The sequence below is a fragment of the Podarcis muralis genome, chromosome 16 (assembly GCF_964188315.1).
Source record: "Podarcis muralis chromosome 16, rPodMur119.hap1.1, whole genome shotgun sequence".
Lineage (NCBI taxonomy): Eukaryota > Metazoa > Chordata > Lepidosauria > Squamata > Lacertidae > Podarcis > Podarcis muralis.
Window position 1 is genome coordinate 38,823,866 of NC_135670.1, and position 25,764 is coordinate 38,849,629.

General features: G+C 45.0%; 2 protein-coding genes across 4 annotated transcripts; both read left to right on the forward strand.

Annotated features, from left to right (window-relative positions):
* Window positions 1–269: 269 nt before the first annotated feature.
* Window positions 270–9,955, forward strand: ARPC3 (actin related protein 2/3 complex subunit 3). The gene is made up of 7 exons (XM_028709173.2): window positions 270–426; window positions 3,841–3,940; window positions 5,126–5,202; window positions 6,111–6,179; window positions 6,814–6,940; window positions 7,774–7,868; window positions 9,676–9,955. Exons 1-7 carry the CDS (start codon window positions 421–423, stop codon window positions 9,736–9,738), a joined length of 537 nt encoding a protein of 178 aa, XP_028565006.2. The 5' UTR covers window positions 270–420; the 3' UTR covers window positions 9,739–9,955.
* A 2,259-nt stretch (window positions 9,956–12,214) lies between these two features.
* Window positions 12,215–23,920, forward strand: ANAPC7 (anaphase promoting complex subunit 7). 3 transcript variants are annotated; one of them, XM_028709171.2, is made up of 11 exons: window positions 12,215–12,457; window positions 16,119–16,260; window positions 16,751–16,870; window positions 17,248–17,359; window positions 18,341–18,494; window positions 19,195–19,337; window positions 20,107–20,224; window positions 21,129–21,325; window positions 21,577–21,801; window positions 22,534–22,684; window positions 22,868–23,920. In XM_028709171.2, the coding sequence occupies exons 1-11, from the start codon at window positions 12,357–12,359 to the stop codon at window positions 23,055–23,057; spliced, it is 1,653 nt and encodes a 550-aa protein (XP_028565004.1). In that variant the 5' UTR covers window positions 12,215–12,356; the 3' UTR covers window positions 23,058–23,920. The 3 variants fall into 3 exon arrangements, with proteins under 3 accessions (XP_028565004.1, XP_028565003.1, XP_077776847.1); XM_028709170.2 differs by having other exon boundaries at window positions 12,216–12,457; window positions 16,119–16,305; XM_077920721.1 differs by lacking the exons at window positions 12,215–12,457; window positions 16,119–16,260; window positions 17,248–17,359.
* Window positions 23,921–25,764: the final 1,844 nt, after the last annotated feature.

Genomic DNA, 25,764 nt, shown 5'->3' on the forward strand with positions numbered 1-25,764 from the left:
GGGGGAAACAAATGTGGAGCCTGACCTGCATGCACATTTACTCAGAAGTAAGCACACCAGAAGACTTACACATGACTTGGTCATGAAGCTTGAGTCCTAAACCGGGTTTCTCAGAAGCAAGCTTAATTTACTTCAATGAGATTTAAAAGAGGTGGTCGCCTTTTTAATTCCTGCATTATTGTCAATCATTCACAACCCCACATACCTGGGCGTAAGCGGCGTGGAATTCAATAGGACTTGGCTTCTGCTGCCCCCTGCTGGCTCTCCGGGTCCCGCTGCCTTTGCCTCGCCTGCCTCTCACTTCCTGCCTGGGTGGAGCAGGAAGGGCTTTGCATTTTGCAAGATTTCGCTGCCTTGCTCGCTGGAAGGGCGCCTCACTCCTCTCCTTCCTGGGTCGCTTTGCGTTGCTGCGCCCCAAATATGCCGGTAAGGGGAAAGATCCGCGTTCCTTTTAGAACTGCAGCTGGTCCACTTGCCTGAAACAGCATTTATTTATTCTTTTAAATGTTAGTTCATAGGAATTTTTTTAAAACAGGAACTGTGGGCGTAAGATGCTGGGCCCGGGGAGAGATGGAAGGCGGTCTGTTAATTGAGCCCCCTTGATTTATTCCTGTGATCCAGAAGGTGCGCAAGGAATTTTTAAAACCCTCCCCTCCCCACTCAGGGTATATAGATCCGTTTGGGTTTCTAATTTCTGGGTCTCTGCGCCCGGATTAGCCTTGTGTTGTGAATTGCTGGCGATGTCAGGGGAAAGGAGAACTTCCTTATATGGCCAGCGGGTTTTTCTTTTCTATATAAAAAAAGCATCCTCTCTGCGGTGGATGATTCGCACTGCAACATCCTTGTTGAAAAATAAGGGGTGTGTTTTTAATGTCCATCAAATAATCACACTCGGCAGCAGTAAATTCGCAGGGCAAAGGAAACGTCAGTTGCTCTTTCTTTTTTAAAAAAGTTGCTGTTTGAAAAACATTGACCCAAATACAACTTTTGATACCTGTAGTCCTGTGTCTGGACCTGTGGGCTGGAGGTTACGAAAAGGACGCTAGGCTGATACCTTGATCCAACCCTGGTTTGCTGGGTCCCCTGTGAATCAGTACCGTTTATCACATTTCTTGGGGTTTAAAAGACTGGCATTTAGAAGACATCCGTAGGCAGCCCTGTATCGGAATTTTTTTAGTGTTTGATGTTTTATTATGTTTTTATCTATTTTGTAAACTGCCCAGAGTGGATTATTATTATTATTTTTATTTATTTAACTGTACTCATTTGCCCCAAATGACCTACATTGACCAGAGCAGCAGGTACAGTGGTACCTTGGGTTAGGTTAAGAACTTAATTCGTTCTAGAGGTCCGTTCTTAACCTGAAACTGTTCTTAACCTGAGGTACCACTTTAGCTAATGGGGCCTCCCGCTGCCACTGCACTGCTGGTGCGCAATTTCTGTTCTCATCCTGAAGCAAAGTTCTTAACCCAAGGTATTATTTCTGGGTTATTGGAGTCTGTAACCTGCAGCGTATGTAACCCGAGGTACCACTGTACTTTAATGAACACCTTGTTTCACTCTAGACCAGGTGTGGGGAACCTTTGGGTCCTCCAGATGTTGCTGAGCTACAACTCCTATCATCCTTGGCAATATGCCTTCCTTTCTGGGTCTGATGGGAGTTGAAGCTCAGCAACATCTGGAGGACCCAAAAGTTCTCCCCCCCCCATGCTTTAGACACATTGACTTCTGTATTATGTGGGTTGGTCCTGCCTAGCAGCAGAGGTTGGACTTGTTGACCTTCTCATCCAGGGGTGGGAAACCTGACTCTGGAACTCCAGATGTCATAAGACTCCAACTCCCATCATCCCCAATTACTGGTTTTGTAGACTGACACTAAACCTCTGCTGCATGCGGGATATCTTTGGGGGAAGCAAAGGCTAAGGAGTAAGTAAACCCTACACGAATCCAGAGTGGAGTCCCAAAGGTGGTTGGATAGCGCCTTGTACCCTCCTTCCAGCAACTCCTGCAGCCAAGCTGGTGCCAAACCTCTTGCTCTGCTTTCCTTTGGACCACATCAGTGAGGCTGAGAGGGGAGGGGGTCCTGTTGTCTGGGCAGCCCAATACCTCCATGCACACTGCCCAGACTTGCACCCCAGGGAGGTCACATTGGTACTGCTAATGCAGCAATTTGTCTTAACCCCCGGAGCTGCACTCCATTGTCTCGAGATGCCAGCAACAAGGCTGAGACGAATCAGAGTTGGAGCCCAAGGATATCTGGAGAGCCACAACTTACCTATTCCACTGAGCAGCTGAGCAATTTGAGGGAGTGAAGCCCATCCCAGAACAGGGGTAGCCCTTGAAATATTTTGGACTACCAGCCCCATTAGCATTAGCTGGTTTAGCCAATGCCGGTGAATAATGGGAGTTGTAGGCTACAGCATTGAGGGTCCCACACTGGCTACCCACTGACCTGGAGCAAGAATAATATAATAATTCCAATTGTAGAGTTGGAAGGTACCCCAAGGGTCTAGACCAACCCCCTGCAATGCAGGAATTTTGGCACGTGGTTCCCTATCCAATTTGAAACCATAGCCGACCCTGCTTAGCTTTGCAAACATGCTAGCAGTTTTATTGCTGCACCACAAGGAGGAGAATGCTTAGGTGGTTGTTACTTTAAAAGTTGCTTTATATTGGGTCAGATCATTGGTTCATCTGTACTGTCTACACTGGGGAGAGACAGGCCTCAGGCCCCTCTCCACGGCCCTCAGGATTATTCTCAGGCCACACCCCTCGCTGGACCTTCTTCATACTCTCCTTGAGTACATTTGCTTGGCTGAAAAGTGCCTGACTTTAACGGAGGATGGAGAAACCCTCTGACTTGTGTGTGGCTAAAATGAAGCCTGCCAGACGCAGGAAGGAGTGGCTTCCACTGCCCTGCAGACTTTTGTCCCTGGCTCTGCTCACTGCTGGTATGTGGGAAAGTTCCCCCACAAGGGACTGCGGCCCTCAGTATATAAAAGGTCCCACTGTCCCTGGCCCTGCTCGACTGGCAGCTGCTGTCCATGTTTCCAGGCAGGGGACACCCCTAGTCCTACCCAGAGATGTCGAGGATTGTAGCAGGACCTGCTGCTCGCAAGGCAGGTGCTCTGCCAATGAGCTGTCTCTTCCCATGAATGCTGCTCTTTGCCACTGCCTCTTTCCCATTTGCTCCTCTTGCTGGAAGCGGACAGAAACAAAAAAGGAGAAAGAAGATATATTGGAGGACCTGGCAGTTGTTAACCCAGGTGGCACTCAGGTAGCACCTTTAAGAATTGTGCAGCAATTTCAACAGGTGTTGCTTTGTGAGAGCCAGTGTGGTGTAGTGGTTAAGAGCGGTAGACTCGTAATCTGGTGAACCAGGTTTGCTTCCCCACTCCTCCACCTGCAGCTGCTGGGTGACCTTGGGCCAGTCACACTTCTCTGAAGTCTCTCAGCCCCACTCACCTCACAGAGTGTTTGTTGTGGGGGAGGCAGGGAAAGGAGAATGTTAGCCGCTTTGAGACTCCTTCGGGTAGTGATAAAGCGGGATATCAAATCCAAAGTTAAGCAAGCTTGAACCTGCTGCGATCCCCACTTCTGCACAACTAGTAAAGGTGCAGGAGCTCTGCCTTCATTTCCACTTGGCCACATGACTTGTGGGCCAGGAGGCCAATATGTGCCAACCCCTATTCTAACCTTTGGGTGCTGTGACCGGCTAAAGAGCCTCCAGGGACTGGGGAACTCTGACGCTTCTGTACATTTTTGGGAAAGCATAGAAACAGCTTTTCTGTGTGCCTGTGGCTTTTTGTTACTGATTACCCCTTCTCGTCCCTCTTACAGGCTTATCATTCTACTCTTATGGACCCAGACACCAAACTGATTGGGAACATGGCGTTGTTGCCTATCAGGAGTCAGTTCAAAGGCCCGGCACCCAGGGAAAGTAAGTTCACAGCAGGCCTCAAAAGAGTGTTTTCCGCAACACAGAAGGGCTGTCCCTCAGTGGTAGAACATCTGCCTTGTACACAGAAGGCCCCAGGTTCAATCCTCCAATAGGACTGGAAGAGTTTCCCTCCCGGAAACTCTGGAGAGCTGCTGCCAGTCAGTACAGACATTACTAAGCTGTATGGACCAAGGGCCTGGCTTTGTATAAGGCAGCTTCCTATGTTAGGATCCTGAAGCAGTTTATCATTTGCATCTGACAGAGTTACCCCAGCCACTCTGGGTTGCTTGGGAACTACACTTCCCAGGATTCTTGGGGAAAACAATGACTGCTTAAAGTGGTGTGGTACTGCTTTAAAGATACACTGCAAATTGGGTCTAGAAAAAAAATGCCTATGTAAACAAATGTGTTCTTAATGGTTCTCGGAAGCACCCTGATAGTGGGGTAGGAATAGGTATTTCTAAGGGGGGACTCCCTTACAGAGAAGTCCCCTTTCTGTGTTGTTGTCAAGCAACATATTTTGAAAAGCAGCACCATTAATGAGGTTTAGGGTGCATGTCAAAGCATTCCGTGTAGGCATGCAGTTTACATGGATAGTTCCTGAGCTCTGTATTCTACCAAGGTAAAGGACCCCTGACCATTAGGTCCAGTCGTGGACGACTCTGGGGTTGTGGCACTCATCTCGCTTTACTGGCTGAGGGAGCCGGTGTTTGTCTGCAGACAGCTTCTGGGTCATGTGGCCAGCATGACTAAGCCACTTCTGGCGAAACCAGAGCAGCGCACGGAAACGCCGTTTACCTTCCCACCAGAGCGGTACCTATTTATCTACTTGCACTTTGACGTGCTTTCGAACTTCTAGGTTGGCAGGAGCTGGGACCGAGCAACAGGAGCTCACCCCATTGCGGGGATTTGAACTGCCGACCTTCCTATCGGCAAGCCCTAGGCTCTGTGGTTTGGAACACAGCGCCACCCTAACCTTATGTATATTATTTAAAGTACAGTACTAGAAACTGAAGCTGCAATCCTTTAAATGCATTCTTAGCTGGGAGTAAGTCCAATTGAACTTGGTGGGGCTTACTTTTGCATTGTCAATCAGACATCTTCAGGAGTCAGCTTGCATTTCTTGGGATGCCTTGTTTTCTGTAATATTCCAAGTACATCTATCTTCTTTCTCTTTCTTGGTAGCAAAAGATACAGACATCATAGATGAAGCCATTTACTACTTCAAAGCAAATGTCTTCTTTAAAAATTATGAAATCAAGGTAAGGAGGATGGAAAAACCTGCTTTAAAATGCTTGCTGTGCACTCTGGAGGGCCAGGGACTTGTTTTCGGAAACATAGGATTGTATCTACTTGGAGCTGGCCCATTGACATTAATGGGCATGGCTAACTTAGATCCATCAATTTCAGTGGTTCTACTCTGAGTAGAACTTAAATGGACACAACCCAAAGAAAATAAATACAGACATAAGAGTGACTTAAGTACCCAAAAACAAAACAACCTGTGTTTTGCATATTAAAGGGATCAGTTACTCCTGCTATTAGAACAGCCCTGCTGGAAGGTTCCCCTTACCCAGGGCCTCTTTTCTCAAAATAGGCCAGCCAGAAGGTTCCAGCAGGCCCCCAATAAGGGAAGAAGGCAATTTCCATGGTCAACAGGTGGCAGAGGTTGACTGCATCTGGATAAGGAGGCTCCATTTTGCATCCTGGCTAATAAACCTGTCCCCCGTTGTCTGATCCCTTTTTAAAGTCTCTTAAAATATTGATGCATTAATCATGTATTGAACAAAGACATTTCCAATGATTTTCAATCAGCTCTAGTATTATAGAAGAGGAACGGTGTGCGTGTTGAATAATCCCCATGAATGACGTTCACACGATGAGTGGCAATGCTTATGGTTCACTTGTTTGATTCCCCTTTCTCCCACTTTGTCTGTTTCATCTGCTTTCATATTGCTGTTTTATTGGCTCTAGGCTGCATTTTTAATAACTTATTTTTTAAAAAGGGTTGTATGCTGCTTACAGATTTTAAATAAACAAATAGAGACTACGGTGCCATTTTAACACAACCAGGAGGTGCCAGTTGGTTTGGGAAAACTAAGATTGCAGAAAGAGGTGAAGACAAATTAAGTTTTCCCAGGAGATGACTTGGATTTATTTTCATTTTTAGAATGAGGCCGACAGAACTTTGATCTACATAACACTCTACATTACGGAGTGCTTGAAAAAGCTGCAGAAGGTAACAGCATTGAAAAGGGCGCTGGCCTTGTCTGCCTCCATGGACTTTGTCTGCCAAGGGTAATGAGTCAGGATGTTGCGCCAGTTGGGAGAATGCCTTTGGGCCCCCACCCTGCTTGTGAGCTTCCCAGGAGTAAATGGTTGGCCAATGTGAGAACAGAATTCTGCTTTCAGACCCAGCCAGGACGATGTTCCTTATGTGCTGAGAGCTGGTTGTTGCTTTTAAGCAGAAGGAAATAAAAGTTTAAAAACAAGAAAATATAAATGTATTGTTTTCCTATGTCTGTCCTTTTTGGGGGTGGGGTTGAAAATTAAAATAAAACAGTTCTCAGGGATTACAGTGGGTATGGGGGTGCATGCACACACACACACACATATATGCACGAGTATAGTTATTTATTATGTAGAAATCCTAGCCACAAGAAATGCTGATCACCACTGTAGAGTTTTAGCTCTTAAGGCTGCGACCCCAGTGCAGATACTGCAGAGCAAGTCCCTTTGAACACAGCAGAACTTGCTTCTGAGTAAAGGCACATAGGATCCTGCTGTAATACTGCCAGTTGTGTGTTGCCTGTACATTGCATTTTGTGTTGTCTTAAGTGACTCATGCTTCCTTGCGCTCTCTTTTCCTCCAGTGTAATTCCAAAGGCCAGGGAGAAAAAGAAATGTATACATTAGGAATAACAAATTTCCCCATCCCTGGAGAGCCAGGATTTCCACTGAACGCTCTCTATGCCAGACCTAGCAGCAAACAGGAAGAAGGTAAGGGCAAGGTAACAATGCGGACTGCAAGCTTGAATTGGTGGATTTAATCCACTTAACAGCTGAATCTTAAACATGCTCATTCATCAGCGTTACTGAATTAAAGGGGGTTTACCTCTGGATTAAGGATGTACAGTATAGGATTGGATCCTTCCTCTCGTTGCATTTAGAGTAGGACGCAAAGCAGCCTCTGCCCCCATTTCCCCACAACTTCATTTTCAGTGTAGCATTTCCTCAAGCTTCTTCTCTTTCAATCTTGCGAATCTACAACTTGATTTAGAGGTCTGGGTGTGCCTGTGCCCCTTGCAGTCTGATGGAAAGAGCAGCTTTGCCTGGGCAACAGAATGGGCAGATGGGCTTTCTCCATCTGATCGGGGAGACATTTCATGGCAGCTTGCTGCATGTGAACCGGCATCACTTTCCTAGGAACCAGAGGCTTCAGGTGTTCACTTAGTCCAGCAGAGAACATCCCAGCTTGTTTTGTAGGGAGCTTTCAAAGAGAGGAGAGGGGCAAAGCCAGCTTCAGCTGCAGCCTGGCTGCCGAAACCACCTTTTCGGAGGTGGCATAGCAAAACTAGTTGCAGGGTGTGGAAAGTATTATTTGGGAAAGCAGGACACCACGAGGCTGTTTAGTATGAGAATGGGAGAAAATCATTTAACACTGTTTTTATTGTACTTGTTGTGTGTAGTTATTTAATATGTTTATATCTACTGTAAACTTTTGGGATCAACAGATAAATGGAAATATTAATAATATATCAAAACTGTGTGACTGAATGGGAGTTATAATATGATCTGGCCTTGGTTGTGGAGTGTACGTCTTTGTTTTTCAGAGATTATGAGGGCCTACTTGCAGCAGCTGAGGCAGGAAACCGGCCTGAGGCTTTGTGAAAAGGTCTTTGATCCCCAGAGTGACAAACCAAGCAAGGTCAGATATTGATCTCCTCTGTGACTTTGGCTCTATTTAAGCTAGGAGTGGCTCCCCTGTGGTGGCCGTGGAGACTCCCTTCAGTCCCAGCCAAGTTAGCCATCCTTGGTATAAGTCTCAGCAGACTCCTGACAGAACAGAAGTGCTTCCTTTCTGTCAGGCCTGGGGAACCAGTGGCCTTCCAGATGTTGGACTACAGAGCCCATCATCCCTGATCACTGGCCACCACACTGGCTTAGGCTGATGGGGGATAAAGTCCAACACCTTCTGAGTGCCACAGGTTCCTCACCTCTGCCTTATGTTTTTTGGGTTTTTTAGAAGGACCAGCGGAATTTGGCAAATAATTCATGTATTTAAATTAAAATCCTCTGTTCATATCTATGTATCAGTTGTGTGCATCCATGGCAGTGTCCTCAAGGTGTTGGATTCCCAACTTCCCTGCCTCAGCAAGCGTTGTCACTGGTCAGAGATGATGACAGTTACAGTGCAAGGACATCTGGAGAGCCCCAGGCTGGGGCAGGCTGTTTTATGGCATTGTACCTTAAGCCGTGCGCTGCTCTGGTTCGCCAGAAGCGGCTTAGTCATGCTGGCCACATGACCCGGAAGCTGTACGCCGGCTCCCTCGGCCAATAAAGTGAGATGAGCGCCGCAACCCCAGAGTCGGTCACGACTGGACCTAATGGTCAGGGGTTCCTTCACCCTTTACCTTACCTTAAACCAATTGGATAGGGTGTGGTATATTACAAAATAAATACAGAGAGTCTATCGGTAATCAGGGTGTGTTTTGTATGACTATCTTTTTACCTTACAACATCTAGCTAGAGCAGAACCATACTTGATTGCAGAGCCAGGATGGCTGCCAAACAGAAGCTGTGTGTTTAGTTTTCCCCGAAAGTCTCTTGTGGGAGATCAGAGGGGAACATGGCACACAGCTTCAGTTTTTCGCAGCAGCCTCATGTCTGCCATCAAGTCTAGTTATACATGGGGCTGCCCTGTTTGGAAAGCAGCCAGGTTGCTGATCGGTGCAAGGCAGTTTGAGCATATAACACTAATCCAGGCCCAACTGTACTGGCCAATTAGTTTATGAGTCCAATTCCAAGTGCTGGTTTTGACCTATAAAGCCTTAAGTGGCTCAAGACTGCAACACCTCAAGGACTGCCTCTCCCCACCTGAGCAACTCCGGACCCTGTGATCAGCATCTGAGGCCCTTCTTTGTGTGCCCCCTCCATGGGAGGTCTGGAAGGTAGCAACATGAGAATGGGCCTTTTCTGTGGTGGCTCCCCATTTGTGGGAGGCTCGCCTGGCACCTTCTTCACATATCTTTAGGCGTCAGGCAAAAACAATCCTCTTCTCCCAGGCCTTTGGCTGGTTAAACAATCTATGGCCTTTTAAACTATGGAGGGGGTTATTATTCTGTATATTATTATGTTAAGTATGCCTGTGTTTTAAAACTAAACTGCCCTGTGATTCTCGGATGAAGGGCAGTATAGAAATTTATTATTATTATTATTTATTTTGTGAAGTAATTTACAAAACATTGTGAAGTAAAAGCACGGATAATACTAACCCACAGTATGATGTGATGTCATCTCACTGAGATGTTACACCAGCCAATCACGTGCTCCTGGTGTGAGAATGTCATGTCACATCATGAATTTTGTTAGACGTTAATGAGAGATCGGGGAGTGTAGGGATGTATTTTTCAGTGTGATGTCTTTGAAGACAAGTTGCAGAGTGGAAACTTGGGTGTATTTCCACTTCTTCGCTCCATTTTCACACTTCCTCTTCTTTTCCCTTTGTCTCCTAGTGGTGGATGTGTTTCGTGAAAAGACAGTTCATGAACAAGAGCCTGTCAGGACCAGGGCAGTGAAGAGCGGTGCGTGGCTGTCTTGCCAAAGCACTTTGCTGCCAGATGTATAAAATTTTGCCTCTGTTTTAATATATGTTTTCTACCGAGAGAGAGAATAAGCGCTTCTGTGGGGGAAAGATACCCACCGGTGGATGAAAAGGTGGAGCTAAAATCATGTGCAAACCTTGCTGAGCTGGAGCTTGATGACGATGAGGAATAAAATGTGGTTTCTAGCATCGTTTTGGCTGTTCTTGTGTCTTTGACAAAAATGGGCGAGGAACCTTTAGGCCATGGGTCAGCTGTGGCCCTCCAAGCCTTTTTGTCTGGCCCTTAAGATTCTCCTCACTGGCCCGCTCTGTATTTTTTATTGCTTTTGCCTGGCTGGAGTATGTCCCTCAACTGTGATAACACCTCTGACTTTTATGTGGCTCCTTTACAAAAGTCAGAGCCACGTCCCCTGCTTTGTCCACTTCCGCACTGCCTGCTGCTTTCATATTGTTCCCTTTAAGGTTCCCCAGGAGGGAATGCAACTCTCGGGCTGCAAAAGGTTCTCCACCCCTTTCAGATGGTTCTGGAGTACCCTGGAGACCCTCAAAAGCTTATTGGGGAGGTTTTCAGTTGGAAGATCAGCAGCGACCAACAAGTTTCCTTGAAAGACAGTTGCTTTCCCAGCACTGCGGATCTCCCAGCACAGCTGGGGCACATGCTCAGTTGGGCTGTGAGCTTGGCTGCAAAGCCCACACACCAGTGAACTGTGTGACCAAGAATACATCCCAGGATCTTTTGGGTTCTATGGGAGACAGGCTGGCCCATCCCAAATGCTTATCTCAGTTGGCAGATTGGGAGGAGCAGCAAAATCAGGACACCCACCCCAGTGCACACCACCTGTGTGTCAGAAGGAGTGTGGCTGCTTGTCTGTTGCTGTCACACTGCTTGAACTTCCATTGCTGGCAGTTTTTTGGCCAGGCAAAGCCAAACAAGCCGTGCAACAGCTTCTCCGCAATGCCTGCAGTAAGTTGCAGCAGGGTAAAGAGGATCCCTTATCTTGGGTGCTAAAATGGCTTGGGCCAGCCCTGGAGACAGGCTGGGGGTTGTTAAACAGACCAGCAATTGCGGGCAAAGGATTCTCTTCTTGCTTAAGAAGAGCAAGGTAAATTTACTTCAGGGGTTGCCCAACTTTTTAGCAAGTGGGCATTTTTAAAAATCCATGAGTGTGGATGCCAGTCCCAAAATGGCTGTTGTAGGGTGGGGGGGATATGGCATAACACAATGGCAGCTGCAGGGTGTGTGGCATAATGCAAGAAGGCTGCCATATCTAAAAGAGCAGAAAAAGACGGGTGCACAATCTGCTGGGGGCATCCTCTCACCAGATTTTTTAGGGATATTTATGAAAACATGCTGTGGCTGCCTAGCTAGTGACCCCTGACTTAACATAAATTTTGGAATGAGCTGAATAGCTTTTCAGGCCAGTTTGTTGTTAGACAAGACAATAAATCAGCTAGAGCTAGGGAGGTGCAGTGAATAATGTCAGACCTGGGAGAGACCAAGGTTTAATTCCCCGCTAGGCAGTGAAGTTCACTGAGTGACCTTGGGCCACTTACAGACCCTCAGCCTGGCCTCCCTCCCAGGGTGGTTGTGAGGATAAAAGGGGAAAAGAGAAGCATGCACACCAGCTTGAGCTCTTTGGGTATAAATATAATGAAATCCTGCAACAAAGCTAAGCAAGAAATGTGCCTCCATAACCAAATATATTTAAAGGATGCTAGACTAGATGGGACCTTTGGTCTGATCCAGCAGGACTCTGATGTTCTTACTCTTGAGGAACCCGCCTCACAAGAGGCTTTGTATGAGGCAATTTTTCTCTTTTCAACACCTTTAAATTTGTGCAGCTTTTTAGTAGCTGATTTTTACCTTCCTGTTCCTTGTTTTATATTAACATCTCCCCTTTACTTATTAATGTTCTGCAGTTGTGTTTTAACAGTGAAATCTTAGGAGAAAGTCCTATTGCTTTATCAGATTAAAGACGAGCAGTGTTTACCCTCCACCAATGGCGTGCCTTTTATATTGAAATGTGGGTAAAATCCGCCAAAGGGCTTTGTACCAAGCTGGGGGTACCTGACGCGCATGCTCAGATATTTTCTCACTCGCTCTCTGCCTGGGCTGCCTGTGGCCTTGGAGGTACAGCAGTGGCGCCTAACGCGCATGCTCAGGCCTTTCTTTCACCGCCTCCTCTCTAGTCTAATGGTCTTAGCTAGCGGAGGGTGTCTACACTAACGCCTCATTTCTTTATATTTCTTATCGCGCTTTTTTGCGTGAAGAAGAATATACAGCATATCTTTTTTTAAAAGCGCATAGCGAGACCAGAGTTAGAGCTGCGGCTCCCGCGGTGAATAACTGGGTCATATCCTACTCAGGCGAACGTCGAGGGCAGCCCCTACCCCCCCCCCTCGTCGGGCTGGCGCTTTGTGCAATGGCGTTTTCTGCGCGGGTGTCATGGCTGCCTTCTCCGCGAGGACCCCTCGGAGAGGCGCCATTTTAGAGTTCCTGAGGCGACCCGGAGCTTTCCCTGCCGCCGAGTTCGTAGCTGCCGCAGCCGCCTCCTCCTCCTCCTTCGCCCTTTTCTCGGCTCCCCCGCGGCGATGAGCGTAGTAGACCATGTGCGGGAGATGGCGGCCGCCGGGCTCCACTCCAACGTGCGGCTCCTCAGTGGGCTTCTGCTCACCATGAGCGGCAACAACCCGTGAGTTGGTGGGCGGCCCGAGGAGGCGGGCGGCGGCGGCGGCGCCGCGACTGCAGCCCAACAAAGGGCTCGTTTCCCTCGCGCTTCCCCGTCCTCGAACCCTCCCCCCCCCCGACCGAGCGGCGCCATCCTGCTCCGCCTCGGCTCCCTCGCTCCCCCCCGCCGTCGCGACACCCCTGCGAGGTTGGGCGAAAGGGCGCCTGACCTGAGGCTTCGGCCAGGAAGGGCCGGGGCCTCCTCTCCCCTTTTAAATGTGACATTCAAGGCAACCCTCGTCCCAAGCCCGGGACTCTGCTTTCTTTTGTAAACCGCCCTTCATCCGTAGATCTCAGGGCAGCTCGCCACATAAAAATACGAGATAAAATCAAAACACAAAATACATGACAAGAACAAAAACCCATTTGCGGTTGCACCCATTTTGTGCCCCCTCCTTCTAGTTTCGCTTTCCCCCTTTCTTTTGTTATAATTGTTAACAATAGATGGTTGGTTGGCAATGGCATCCATCTGCCTGTGAGACAATGGAAGTGTTTGCCTTTGGGAGTGAAGTCAAATCCTTAATAATAATAATAATAATAATAATAATAATAAAGCAGCTGAGTGATGTAGGCTGGGGCTGTGCTGAGAGTGTGAGGTGGGGGACCTGTGGCTCCCCAAATGTCGACTGGGCCCCCAACTCCCACCATTTTGACTTAATAAAGTGAAGAAAAAGAGAGGGGGAGCCTTGCAGCATCTTCATCACCGTTCTGTTTGCATGCTGCCCTTCCCATAGTTAAAACCGCGCTCAAGATTTACGTAACTGCAAAAATATAACAGAAAGTAGGCATGAGCTGTAAATTAAAGCCATCTTGGTAAGTATGCAGCAAAATTTAAGCAGCCCCCACATAAGTCACAATGAGGTCTTTAATGATAAAGATGCGCACACACACACACACATCAGTAACAGCAAAAAAGCACACCAGAAATTAAATTGCAATGTCTGGAGGGCCATAGGCTCTCTGGCCCTGGCCTGAGGTCGCCCAGTGAGCGGGATGACCGAGTGGGGATTTGAACCCAGGTCTCCCTAGCCCTGGAGTCTGCAATGAATGACTGCAATCAGTGCCACATTTTTTGCAGGAAATACAACCTGCCTGCAGATACAACCACTCAGAAGAGGAGAGTTAATCTCCTTCCTACTAACCCTACTTACTTGGGAGTAAGCCCTATTGAATTCCATAGGGTTTACTTCTAGGTAGACACATTTAGGATCACACTATTAAAATAACTCCATAGAATCTTCATGGATGGTACCTTTTTCATTTTTTCAGTTGTTTGCCCCCATTTTCCCTCTTCCATCCTTCTTTATAGTGTTTATTTATTTCATAAAAATTATACGTTACGTCATTGTAAAAAAACCATCAGAGTGGTTTACGGAAGACAAAACAGTAAAATCAAGAAAAATTCACAACCAGACTTTAAAACATACAAAGGTTAAAATACTAAAGCAGATTAAAATTGCCGCAACTTTCTAAGCATCTGGGTAGACTTGTCTAAACAGGAATGTTGTTAGCAGGTGCCGCAAAGCGAAAGTGATGGCGCCTGCTTGACTTCAATAGGCAGGGAGATCCAAAATGCTGGTGCTGCCACACTAAATGACCAGAGTTAGAAGAACAGCTATTATGTGGCACCTGCAGTAGTGCCAGTTCTGATACCCAATGACTGCTGATAATACTTCACGCGGCTAATTAAGAGGACTACACTAAATCTGTTCAGGCTGCAGTTTGTTGCACACTTCCTAAACACAGTAGTAAATCCCAGTAAACATCCATAGGCCTGCGCTGCATGTATTTAAACAGTTTTTGGGCATTTTTACATTAACTAAGCACAAATTAATGTATTCTCAAAAGATTAAGCTCATTTAATCAACCTGTTTCGAATTTAAGGTGTTACAAGACTTTATTTTTTGTTGAAATAACTGACATGCTTGCTACACCTACCCATACTGATTTAAAAGCCTAGAGGGCGCTGGTACTTTGGGTTAAGAATTAGACCATCAAAAACATAATTTCCCTACTGTGGGTTATTGGTAGTTCCAATACATTTGAACGCCTGTGGCGTGTGTGAAATGGCAAGCTGTGCACTGCATGGTATCTCAATGTACATGTGCTTCACCCTTCTCTCCAGGATTTACCCTTCACCCTTCTCTCCTCTCCAGGATTTAAGTGCAAGAGACCTTGGAAATGAGTTGAACCCTATAGAATACTAGTGTATTTAAAAAAGGCATCTTCAGCATCAGTGCAAAAGGCACCAACAGGGACAATTGGCTCAGGGACACACACCTTTCCATTTATCTTCACAAGAATTCTGTAGAGTAGGTTAGGCTCAGAGAGTGGAGAGCGAGTGGCTGGCTTACCCATGGTCATCTTCACAGTAGACAGGCAGCCAAGTTGTGTATCCATAGCAGTGACCAAAGGAGAAATGACCGCTCAGAGGAGTGCAAAGAAAAGAAACGCCATGGTGCATTTGCAGCATCACAACTGAACGCCTTCATCTGCCCCAACTGCAACAAAACATGTGTATCCCGCATCTGTCTCTGCAGCCACAGCAGGCACTGCAACCTTCCAGCAGCTTGACCTCACCCCCAAAGGCTCAATCCTCCATTGTCTCCCGAGACAGATGGATGCCAACCAAGCATGATAGCATTTATGTGATGCTTTATCAAAGCTCTTTATCGTTGTTATCTCAGTAAATCTTACAAAAGCTTTATAAGTACAGTGATACTTTGGTTTAAGAACAGCTTAGTTTATGAACAACTTGGATTAAGAACGCTGCAACCCCAGAAGTAGGTGTTTTGGTTTGTGAACTTTGCCTTGGAAGCAGAACATGTTTCACTTCCTGTTGAGTGTGTTCCATTTGTAAATTGAGTCCCCCACTGCTATAGGAAAGCATGCCTTGGCTTAAGAACGCTTTGGTTTAAGAATGGGACTCTGGAACAGCTTAAGTTTGTAAACCAAGGTACCACTGTAGGTCCCTCCCTATTTGTAATACTAATAGTACTACTAATAAACTGCCCTGTTACCTTCAGATGAAGGGTGGTATAGAAATTTAATAAATAATAATAGTTGGAAGAGGTATCTTGAAATAATAGTTTGCTTAAGGTCACTAGATAAGTTCATAGTTTCCTGGATGACAGATAAAGTTTAGCAACTTTATAGATTTTGGGGATGCTTAATGATAGCATTGTAGGATAGCATTGCATAGTCAGAAAATGGAATGGACAGGTGGTTTCTGAATACAGTGGTGCCCCGCAAGACGAATGCCTCGCAAGACGAAAAACCCGCTAGACGAAAGGGTTTTTTTGTTTTTTGAGGTGCTTCGCAAGACGAATTTCCCTATGGGCTTGCTTCGCAAGACGAAACGTCTTGCGAGTTCTTGTGGGTTTGTTTCCTTTTTCTTAAAGCCGCTAAGCCGTTAATAGCCGCTAAGCCGCTAATAGCCGTGCTTCGCAAGACGAAAAAACCGCAAGACGAAGAGACTCGCGGAACGGATTAATTTCGTCTTGCGAGGCACCACTGTACAGACACGTTTCTGTTTATTGTTTTCACCTTTCAGTAGTTCAGGGATGTTTGCTCCAGGATTTCCTCATGTGGTCAGCTAACACTGGTTTGTCTTGTGTTTCTTACAGTGAGTTATTTTCTCCATCGCAGAAGTATCAGCTTCTTGTATATCATGCAGATTCTCTCTTCCATGACAAGGAATATAGAAATGCTGTCAGCAAGTATACAATGGCTTTGCAGCAGAAGAAAGCACTGAGTAAAACTTCAAAAGTGAGACCCTCAACTGGGAATGCTGCATCTGCTCCTCAGAGCCAGGTGTTCATAGCTTAAATTCTGATTATAGCTTGGTGCCTCAGTGCAAGAGTCTTGCATTCACTGTTTATTATACATGGCAAAAGATATGAATTCATTTATATCTGAAAAGTTTTTTCCTCCTTATGTGAGTTCTGGGAGAAATTAAATATATAATTGAATGTGGTTTAATGTGGTTGAATAGACAGAATGGGGTGGCAGAGACTTGGAAGCCTAAGAAAGATGTTACGGCCTTGTAGTTTTCCTTCATAACGTATGTGGAAAGCGTCCCAGCCATGGAGTAAACTCCTGAAAAGTAAAGATTGCCTCTGACAACCCCAAGCACCCTACAACACACAACTTGGTCTTTCCTAGATCTTGACTATCCTCTCCATATATCAGGGTGGGGAACTTGTGGCCCTCCAGATGTTATTGGACCACTGTTGTATTTTGTATGTTGTCTTTTTAGTGCCTGCCTTCTGAAATTGAAGTGAAGTACAAAATGGCGGAGTGCTATACAATGCTGAAGCAAGACAAAGATGCTATTGCTATACTTGATGGAATCCCTTCAAGACAGAGAACCCCAAAGGTAGTACTTTCCTAGCTAAGTTATGCTGCTTGGGAGCCTTTGGCTGAGATATGGATACAATTTATAGGGTTGTAACCAGTGCTGTTCCTACTCAGTAAATCCATTGACATCAATAGACCTAAGACAGCCTTGTGCCTCAGTGGATCTACCCTCAGGAAAACTAGTACGGAATACAACCCATTCTTTGAACACCCTTTGGCTGACACAAATCCCCAGGTTTTTTGAATAAAGGTAAAAACTTGCCATTAATAACTGCAAGCCCAGAGAGTTGTGCATCAACAGGTGGAATTAACAAATCCAAAGTGGTGCAAAATGTTATGTCTTATGTCAACATTAAAACATGATTGTTCTCATCATTGGATTTCTGTGGGTTGCAGATTAACATGATGCTGGCAAATTTGTACAAGAAGGCAGGTCAGGAACGCTCTTCTGTGACGAGTTACAAAGAAGTGCTGAGGCAGTGCCCACTAGCCCTTGATGCCATCCTAGGTAGCCACTTTTCTTCTGATCAATGATTATTGTTGAAAATTGTGATTGAGACGTTGGCATATCTGAACAGTCTTAGCATGGGCAGGTGAACAAAATATGAATTAGTGCAGTCCGCCATTGGCCTCCTCATGAGTTACGACATTAAAGGGATGCTTGTTATGACTGCATTTATTGTGTCTTAGAAGACGTAAGGGCTGGGAGAGGCAGTAACAATAGCAATAGCATTGCAGTGCTCTTTCTGATCTGAGGGAAGAGTGTGGTGCTAGAGATGGCAAGACAATTGGTGTGGATAAGTTTTACAAAATGCACCTGTCTGCAGGACTTGATCACTGTAGTCCAGCAGTAGGGAACCTGTGACTCTTCAGATGTTGTTGGTGTTCAGTTCTCATCGCTTACCAATGGCCATGTTGGCTGGGACTTATAGGGGTTGTAGTCCAGCACTACTCAAAACTCCCATTGTTCTAGGTGCTTTTTGCCGCATGGAATTTCATTAGCCCGAGAAGTTTCTGAGCTCTGGGCGCAGTACTGCACCTAAGATTTCAGATTAAAACTGCAGAGTGGAAGGAAAGGAAGACCTTTTTCTGCCTCCCCATTTCCAGCTACTCTCTGAAGACTGGAGAAGAGATCCTCTTAAGAATATTAGGGGAGTGGGCAGGGGAAGGACTAGATCATGTGAAAAATGAACAAAATATTTTAGTTGCAGTTCATTCATTTTTAGTTTTGTATTCTTGTTATTAAAAAAGCTTGCCTAGACATTCCGCTGTTGCACCTAGGTTGTTGCCTAGGTTTAAGGTGCCATTTAGCTCCTAGCTTTCATATCTCAGTTTCTAACACTGATCCAGCAACATTTGGAGGATCACAGGTTCTCCAGTCTTTGGTCAATTATCTGCTGTTGTCGGTGCCTGAGCACTTAATTTCCTTGGGACTACCAAGAACATTTTGTCAAAATGGTGGTCACAACAGCTGTTGCTTCTCATTTAGGCTTGCTGTCGCTCTCAGTGAAAGGTGCAGAAGTCGCTTCCATGACAATGAATGTGATCCAGAGTGTCCCAAACTTGGACTGGCTTTCAGTCTGGATCAAGGCATACGCATTTGTGCACACAGGTGATAATACCCGAGCAATCAACACCATCTGGTAAGAATCTAGAGCAAATGCAAATGAGCTTTCTCAAAGAACCTCTAGCCTGGTATCTTGTAAGATATACTACTTGGGTATTGAAGGCTACTTCCCCTTTGCAGCAAGACAGTTACAATGCTAAGTGTTTGAATGCTTAACAGCTCGTGGAATTTAAATCCCACATATATGTGTCTTTTAAAACAGGGATGGGGAACCTGTGGTCAACTATTAGTCATGCTGTTGAAGGTGCCACAGCCGCTGCCCCCGCCATGCCCCCCCCCCCGAAGCAAGAGTTGCACGCCTTACCAGGTTGCACAGCTGCAGCAGCAGGGGCTTCCTCCCCTCCCATCATGTGCGAAGAAGTCTATACCCCTTGGGCACCAAGCTGACCTAGAAACAAGTTGATTCTGGTTGCATTCTTAATGTTGTTAGAGGAGTGTGTGCGGCCCAAGTATTATTTGGAGATGTTCCACTGTGAAAGAAAGCAAAGTGTACACCTTTCTCTTACTGACTTGATTTGTCTCGTGCCCTTCCTTTTAATCCTCTTTGAGTGGAAGATGCTCTGATTCTAGACGTGCTGTAGTGGAGAAAGATAGATTGTGACATGTAGATATGTTTGCCTTAAGGAAATGTAGCTTTTCCCATAAAATAGAATAAGAATGCTCCAAGAGGTTCCAATATATTGATCTTATCTTTCAATTTGTTCTTCCCACAAAAGCTCGCTGGAGAAAAAGTCACTGCTGAGGGACAATGTGGATATACTAGGAAGCTTAGCTGATCTTTATTTCAGAGCGGGTGACAATAAGAACGCAATTCTAAAATTTGAACAGGCGCAAATGTTGGATCCTTATTTGATAAAAGGTAAGTCTCTAGAAAATATGGAGAGCTTGTTAGAATAATTTGTATTTTGTATTCAATTTTTATAGTGCAATCCTATACATGTTTATTCAGAAAAACATCCTACTGAATTCCCATGTAGGTATTTGTAACACTGCAACCTTAACTATATTTTTAACAGAGCAAAAAATTCTCACTAGTTTATTTTTTGTTGGTAAGGTTGAAAGAAAAACTAGTACAAATGAGGCAAAGAGAGGGATTTTTTCCTTCTGTCCTTACACTTAACTAAAATCAGAAATGGTTAAACCTCAAAAACACTTGTAATTGGTTGAAGACACATTTATATTGTAAACAGCTGATGTAACAACAGCATTATTTCAATGAAATACATTTGTGGTTAATGGTACACAAATAAAAGATGTTATATTTCAAATTTGTGTTGAGCAAATTCCCAGCCAATGGGATTCCCTTGAATGGCAGGTCTGCTGTTTGTTTCCCCCACAAATTGTACATTTGGATCACTGTGGAGCTCCAAATAATGTGGAAAATACATGACAACTGATTAGTACTGGAGCAACCAGTTTTATGGAAAATATTTTTGAATCTTCATTTTGAATTTATGCTAGTGGATACGTGTATAGAATATAGAAGTTGAGAAAACATTTGGATCTAAGCACTGTTCCTGCCTTTTAGGTGAAAGATGTGAACAGTCTTGTCCACTAGTTTTCCTTGATCTTTCTTCCTTTGTAGCTTTTGTGTGTGTGTGTCCAACTCTTTCATGCTTTGTCTTTAGGGATGGATGTATATGGCTACTTGTTAGCCCGCGAGGGTCGCCTGGAGGATGTGGAGAATCTCGGCTGCCGGCTCTTCAATATTTCTGACCAGCATGCTGAGCCGTGGGTGGTATCAGGGTAATGGGCTGCTTCTTGCTCCTGTTTGGCTTTTACGTTGAACTTTCTGAAGGCAGAATCTACCCTGTTAATGAGGAGAGTCAGATGGTCTCAGGTTTATTGCTAATGGCTTAGTGTCGGGCAGCAAAATCTTGACTGACACGGAGTTGGTGAATTCACTGAAGTCTGTGGGAGTTCGACCAAAGCTTTGTGTAAGATGTCCTGGAGTCTCCCTAACTGGCATACTATTGAAATGCCACTTTCAAAGCACCTCTTGCTATTCTTGAAATACTAAGAGGTTTTGGATCCAAAAATATCCAAAGCCACTGTCTGAAATAAAATTCTGCAGGGAGCTAAATAGCCTTTAATATATTTTGTAACACTGCCTTCTCAGCAACACTGCTCAAGGCAGATTACAAAAATTACAAAACGTACTTAAAATCTTCCCTTAAAAAACACTTTGTTGTGGTGTCTAAAAGCTGGTTGTCTACAGTAGAAAATTATTAATGTGTTTCATTACTTTGGAGGCATCACTAAAAAGTAGGTCACATTTCAGAATGCTGAAGCTAAAATTACATTTCCTGATAGCAATAGGCATTTCTGCTTTCAATAGGTAGAACACATCATTCCTGTGTGTGTGTGTGTGTGTGTGTGTGTGTGTGAGAGAGAGAGAGAGAGAGAGAGAGAGAGAGAGAGAGAGTATATCCCCCCCCCCCCATCATCAAAAGTAATTGAAATAGAAGGTTGTAGGACTTGGGGGTGCTGTGAGTCTATAACAGAATAGCCCATCCTACTTTGGCAAGATGTCCTGCCCACACCCTTTAATAATACAGTGACAATCCTGCCATGGCTGAAAAACTCTGCTTGTCGTCCTGAGATGGAACAGATTGAGCATGTTAACCACAATTCCCTCTTCTTTCTGCAGGTGTCATAGCTTCTACAGCAAGCGCTATTCCCGTGCCCTATATTTAGGAGCCAAAGCCATTCAGCTGAACAGCAATAGTGTGCAGGCTTTGCTGCTGAAAGGCGCTGCTCTTCGGAACATGGGGAGAGTGCAAGAGGCAATCATCCACTTCCGTGAAGCGATACGGCTTGCCCCTTGCAGGCTGGACTGCTACGAAGGCAAGTAAAAAGGACGGACTTCTCCAAACAGGAGTTGTTAAAGCTGGTAGTGAAATGAAAGTTTCTGGTAGGCCCACATAGGACTGTCACCACTGAGATGTCTTTCTGACATGCCAAGACCCCGCCTTAAAGTCGTGAACTGTCAGCCTACTGTGCTAAATTTGGTGACCATTGTTTAGATGAGCGCTGGTTTTGAAAAAAAAAAAGCCAAATATTCTCTCAAATATGACTTTTACCCCTCTGACCCTCAGGCCTCATTGAATGCTACTTAGCATCCAATGGTCTTCGTGAAGCCACAGTCATGGCTAACAATGTCTACAAAACCCTGGGAGCCAACGCACAGACACTCACCCTCCTGGCAACTGTTTGTCTGGAAGATCCTGTTGCACAGGAGAAAGCAAAGACCTTGCTCGACAAAGCACTGACACAGCGCCCTGATTACATCAAAGCCGTGGTAAAGAAGGCAGAACTTCTCAGTAAGTCTTTCCCCCTCCTCTTTTCTTGTGTGCAAGTCTTATTCAGCATGAATAGAGATGTGTGCAGATGCAACCCCCACCAAGTCTTGAAGATGGCGGAAGGCAGCAATTTTCACCCACGTCTCTCCGTACTATAGCCATAATCAGACTTACAGCACCCTCTCACTCCTGTTGTGAACTACCAGCTGAAAATGCCCATCTTGAATTACTCATTACATTTCGAGCTTTCCATTTTGGCAAGAAGTCATGTGAACTGGAGATGCAGGGTTTTGTCATTTTCTTTAAATTGATATTTTTTAACGTGTCTCTTTAAAATTCAAAGTGTTTGCAAATCCATAGTTGATTAGGTGGTTTAGAACAGGCATTATTCTTTCTCTGTCACAGAAGAAGGGTGATGGCGATGGCAACTTCTTGTATATGTCACAGGAAGACACAATCTCTGCATCCTCTGAAACAAGCTGTTTCCTCCTCTGAAAACCTAACTGCAAAAAAATGTGTATCTGAATGCATAATTGCAGAAATGGTTTTAGTTTGCTGGGTACATAGACTTCTGTGTTTTTTCTTATTTTTATCTTGTTGTGCAAGATAAAAAAGCAAGATCAGCTTTTGGCTGTGAGGCAATCTGTACTTCTGCAAATTAAAATAAAGCCTCATACAGTTAATCAGTTATTATTTCTTTTTTGGGTGATAGCCTCAGCATAAATAGCTTGAAATAACCCTTCTTATTGACAGGCCGAGAACAGAAATATGAAGATGGAATAGCTTTGCTGAGGAATGCCCTTGCCAACCAGAGTGATTGCATTCTCCATCGAATGTTAGGGGACTTCCTTGTGGCTGTTAATGAGTACCAGGAAGCCATGGACCAGTACAGTATTGCTCTAAGGTAAGTTTCTGGAAAATCCTGTTGTGATGGCCGTGAGTTAAAGGACAGTTGTAGGAGCTTTATCTGTGGGTTGCTGATAGATGTCACTGAGCTAAAACGGAGGTGTGTATGAGCCAGCCTGTCCTGTTCTTCCTACTGCTCCCTGACTCCAGGGTGTCTTTCTCTTACTTTCTGTTCCCCCAGTTTGGATCCCAATGATCAAAAGTCACTGGAGGGAATGCAGAAAATGGAAAAAGAGGAAAGTCCAACGGATGCCACTCAGGAGGAAGACGTGGATGACATGGAAGGGAGTGGAGAGGAAGGTGACCTAGAAGGCAGTGACAGTGAGGCAGCCCAGTGGGCGGATCAGGAACAGTGGTTTGGCATGCAGTGAAATCGCCTTCCTGAACTAACCTGGGACCATAGCCCTTGATGAGTGACGCCCAATAAGACATTCTTCTCCCTGGAATGAAGAATGCCAAGGGGACATTGTGTGCTTCTGCAAGAACTGGACTGAGGCAGATCCAAGCAGCCCCTTCTGTCCCTTTTTTGTTTCTGTGTTATGCTCTCAGTGCTCCTTATTTCATGGTGAAATCTGAGCAACGTAAGTGCTGGGGAGGCATTCGTGCCAAGCAGCAATTTTGAGTTCTTATTTCTAAAATTAGAAGCTTTCAAATGATATAAAGCATTTCTCAAACATTTGTTAATGACTAAAACGATGTCAGAATCATGTTGTAAACTAATTATGCTTGATCCCCAGTGGTGCATAAATGTAGGCTGCTTTTATATCCTTTTATAAAAGAGGCTTTATTCACAAAGCCTGTACGGTGTCTTTAGATACACAAACTCCTCCAGAAAGCTGCTGGAATCTCACACAGGGGCAGTAAATTTCTTTCCAGCCTTTTCCTGGCCTCCCCAGTGTTTTTTGTGGAGGATATTTAGCATGCACACTCTAAAATAGAAGCATGCTGCTTCAGGCTCCTAACTGATGAGGAATTCTATAGCTGATGAATCCATATACACAAGAAATTGTGGCCTGTGAAATAGTTGGTTATTTTCACATTCTGTGCTAACAAGTGCCTCTCCTTTTAAGCCTCTGTAAGGATATTAGAGAAAGTGAAATGGAGCAGCGTTGAGGAAATTACAGCCAGTGAAAGGTTCTTAAGGTTACTTCTTACTGGGTAATACCAATTAACAATATCTAAACCACATAATCCTTTCCTGCATACATGACTATTAAAAGCAGCCTTGCTAACATACTGTGCTTCTGACTTTGATTTGGCTGCATTAGATAACTTCCTCAAAGCACAGTCCAGCAGCAGCTTCTGTTGGGTGCCCCATCTGCACAAGACCACAGTGCTGTGTTCTCTGTTAAGTAATTATTTTTTTAATGACGTGACCTTCCCTTTCACAAGGGTGGCTAGCCTGCAGCCCTCCAGATGTTGCACTCTCAACTCCTATCATCCGTAATTGACTCCATCAGCTTGAAGCAGATGGAAGTTGCAACATCTGGAGAGCCATGGCTCCCCACCCTCCTCTTTTGAATCACAGAAGAATGTTATGACCCAATGTGTCTTGATCATCTGCTGAAAAGTCTACTAAGACTACCAAAGATCAGGATGGAAAAGTAAGTTGCCTTCAAGGAAACATGAAGGTAATGAATTAGTGGTTGTTGATACTGTTATAGGGTTCTTGTGAATGGAGATACATTACCTGTACAGAAACATTCTTGAACACAGGATGCCAGATGCACGTTGATACAAAGAGATACTTTAGTTCAGATAAGGGAATAGTGCTGGTACAGTGGAAATGTATTGCTTTCTCTTTAAACAGAAGAAGCACCACTCTTCCCCCCTTTCCACAAACCATTTTGGAAATTGGAGGAGAATGTCTAAAATCAGGCCCAGTAGATAAATGAAAGGGAACAATGGCTTGTCAAAATCAGTTTGTGGCTAAGATGAGATTTGAATTGGGGCCTTTCCCTGTTTGTGATGCCACTCCAGCTCTTGTAATCACCCACCACCAGTAAAACCAGGCACACAATTATTTGCTAGACAAGCTGCTGATTTTCAATGTGTGGGCATTCTTATTTTTGGGGGGGGGGGACTCTTAATTGGAGCATGTAAATTAGTTGTCCATTGTTATTGCATGCAAATTAGTTGTCCATTGTTATTTATATAGTACCATTGCATTACAATGGTTCATAAAACTCATAAACAAGGAAGAAAGCACCCTAGTCCCTGGCCTGTGATTTTTAAAAATTATTTCACTTATGAACTACTTCCTATGAGGCATCCCACAGTAAAACAAAAAACATATTTTAAAACAGTTCTTTAAAATTAATTGTATATATGAAATGAAAACAGTTTAAAACAAGAATAGCGCATAGTTCAAATCAATTCAGATCCAATGCTGATAAAGATTTGCTGGTTGAAACTTTGCTAGTGGTGTAATGAATATATATGCAAGTGCAGTAAGTTCTGTGCCACCCTTTACACACCCTCTCATAATGTCAATCTTTATAAAAGGGAAAGGAGGATGAGGAAGACAGCTCATCACATCCTTTTGGAAGAAGACTCTTAAGAAAAACGGTACATAAAAGGGACTGCTGTGAGGTCCTGGGGAGAGTGGAATACAGCTAGTGGGACTGCTGCTAGTGAAGAATGACGAGGCCAGGGTTCTTGCTCCCGTCATAGTTGTGTGGAAGAGGGAATATGCATCCACCTGCCTTGTACTCTGGCCTCTTTCAGCTCACCTGCAGGAGACCATACAAAAAGGAGTGTGCCTACGCCCTGGACTGCGGAGACCCAGAAGACACTTAGACCAAGGACAGGGAACCTTTTTGGATGAGCAGCCCACCCCTGCAGACCTATTTTTGATGGGTGGGACAACCCACCTGTCTTTGGCCTGACTTAGTGACACCAGATGATTGTCTGGCAGATTAAGCCCACTCACATGTAAGAAGGCCTTTGAGCACTTAAGTGCATTGACAGCCAGCCTGGGAACCACACTGCACATTCATAGGTGTCAGGCTGCCAAAGCTGCTGGCTGTGCAACTGAGTTCCCACTGCAGGTGTTTGACGCGGAGAAGAATAAGACAT

What these genes read in the sequence shown, in the direction of transcription:
- ANAPC7 (XM_028709170.2), top strand. Translation starts at nt 12,357, where the DNA reads ATGAGCGTAGTAGACCATGTGCGGGAGATGGCGGCCGCCGGGCTCCAC. An exon ending in CATCTGCTCCTCAGAGCCAG is followed by an intron (nt 16,306 to 16,750) that starts GTGTTCATAGCT and finishes TTGTCTTTTTAG; the next exon opens with TGCCTGCCTTCTGAAATTGA. An exon ending in CAGTACAGTATTGCTCTAAG is followed by an intron (nt 22,685 to 22,867) that starts GTAAGTTTCTGG and finishes CTGTTCCCCCAG; the next exon opens with TTTGGATCCCAATGATCAAA.
- ARPC3 (XM_028709173.2), top strand. An exon ending in TTAAAAATTATGAAATCAAG is followed by an intron (nt 5,203 to 6,110) that starts GTAAGGAGGATG and finishes TTTCATTTTTAG; the next exon opens with AATGAGGCCGACAGAACTTT. An exon ending in TAGCAGCAAACAGGAAGAAG is followed by an intron (nt 6,941 to 7,773) that starts GTAAGGGCAAGG and finishes TTTGTTTTTCAG; the next exon opens with AGATTATGAGGGCCTACTTG.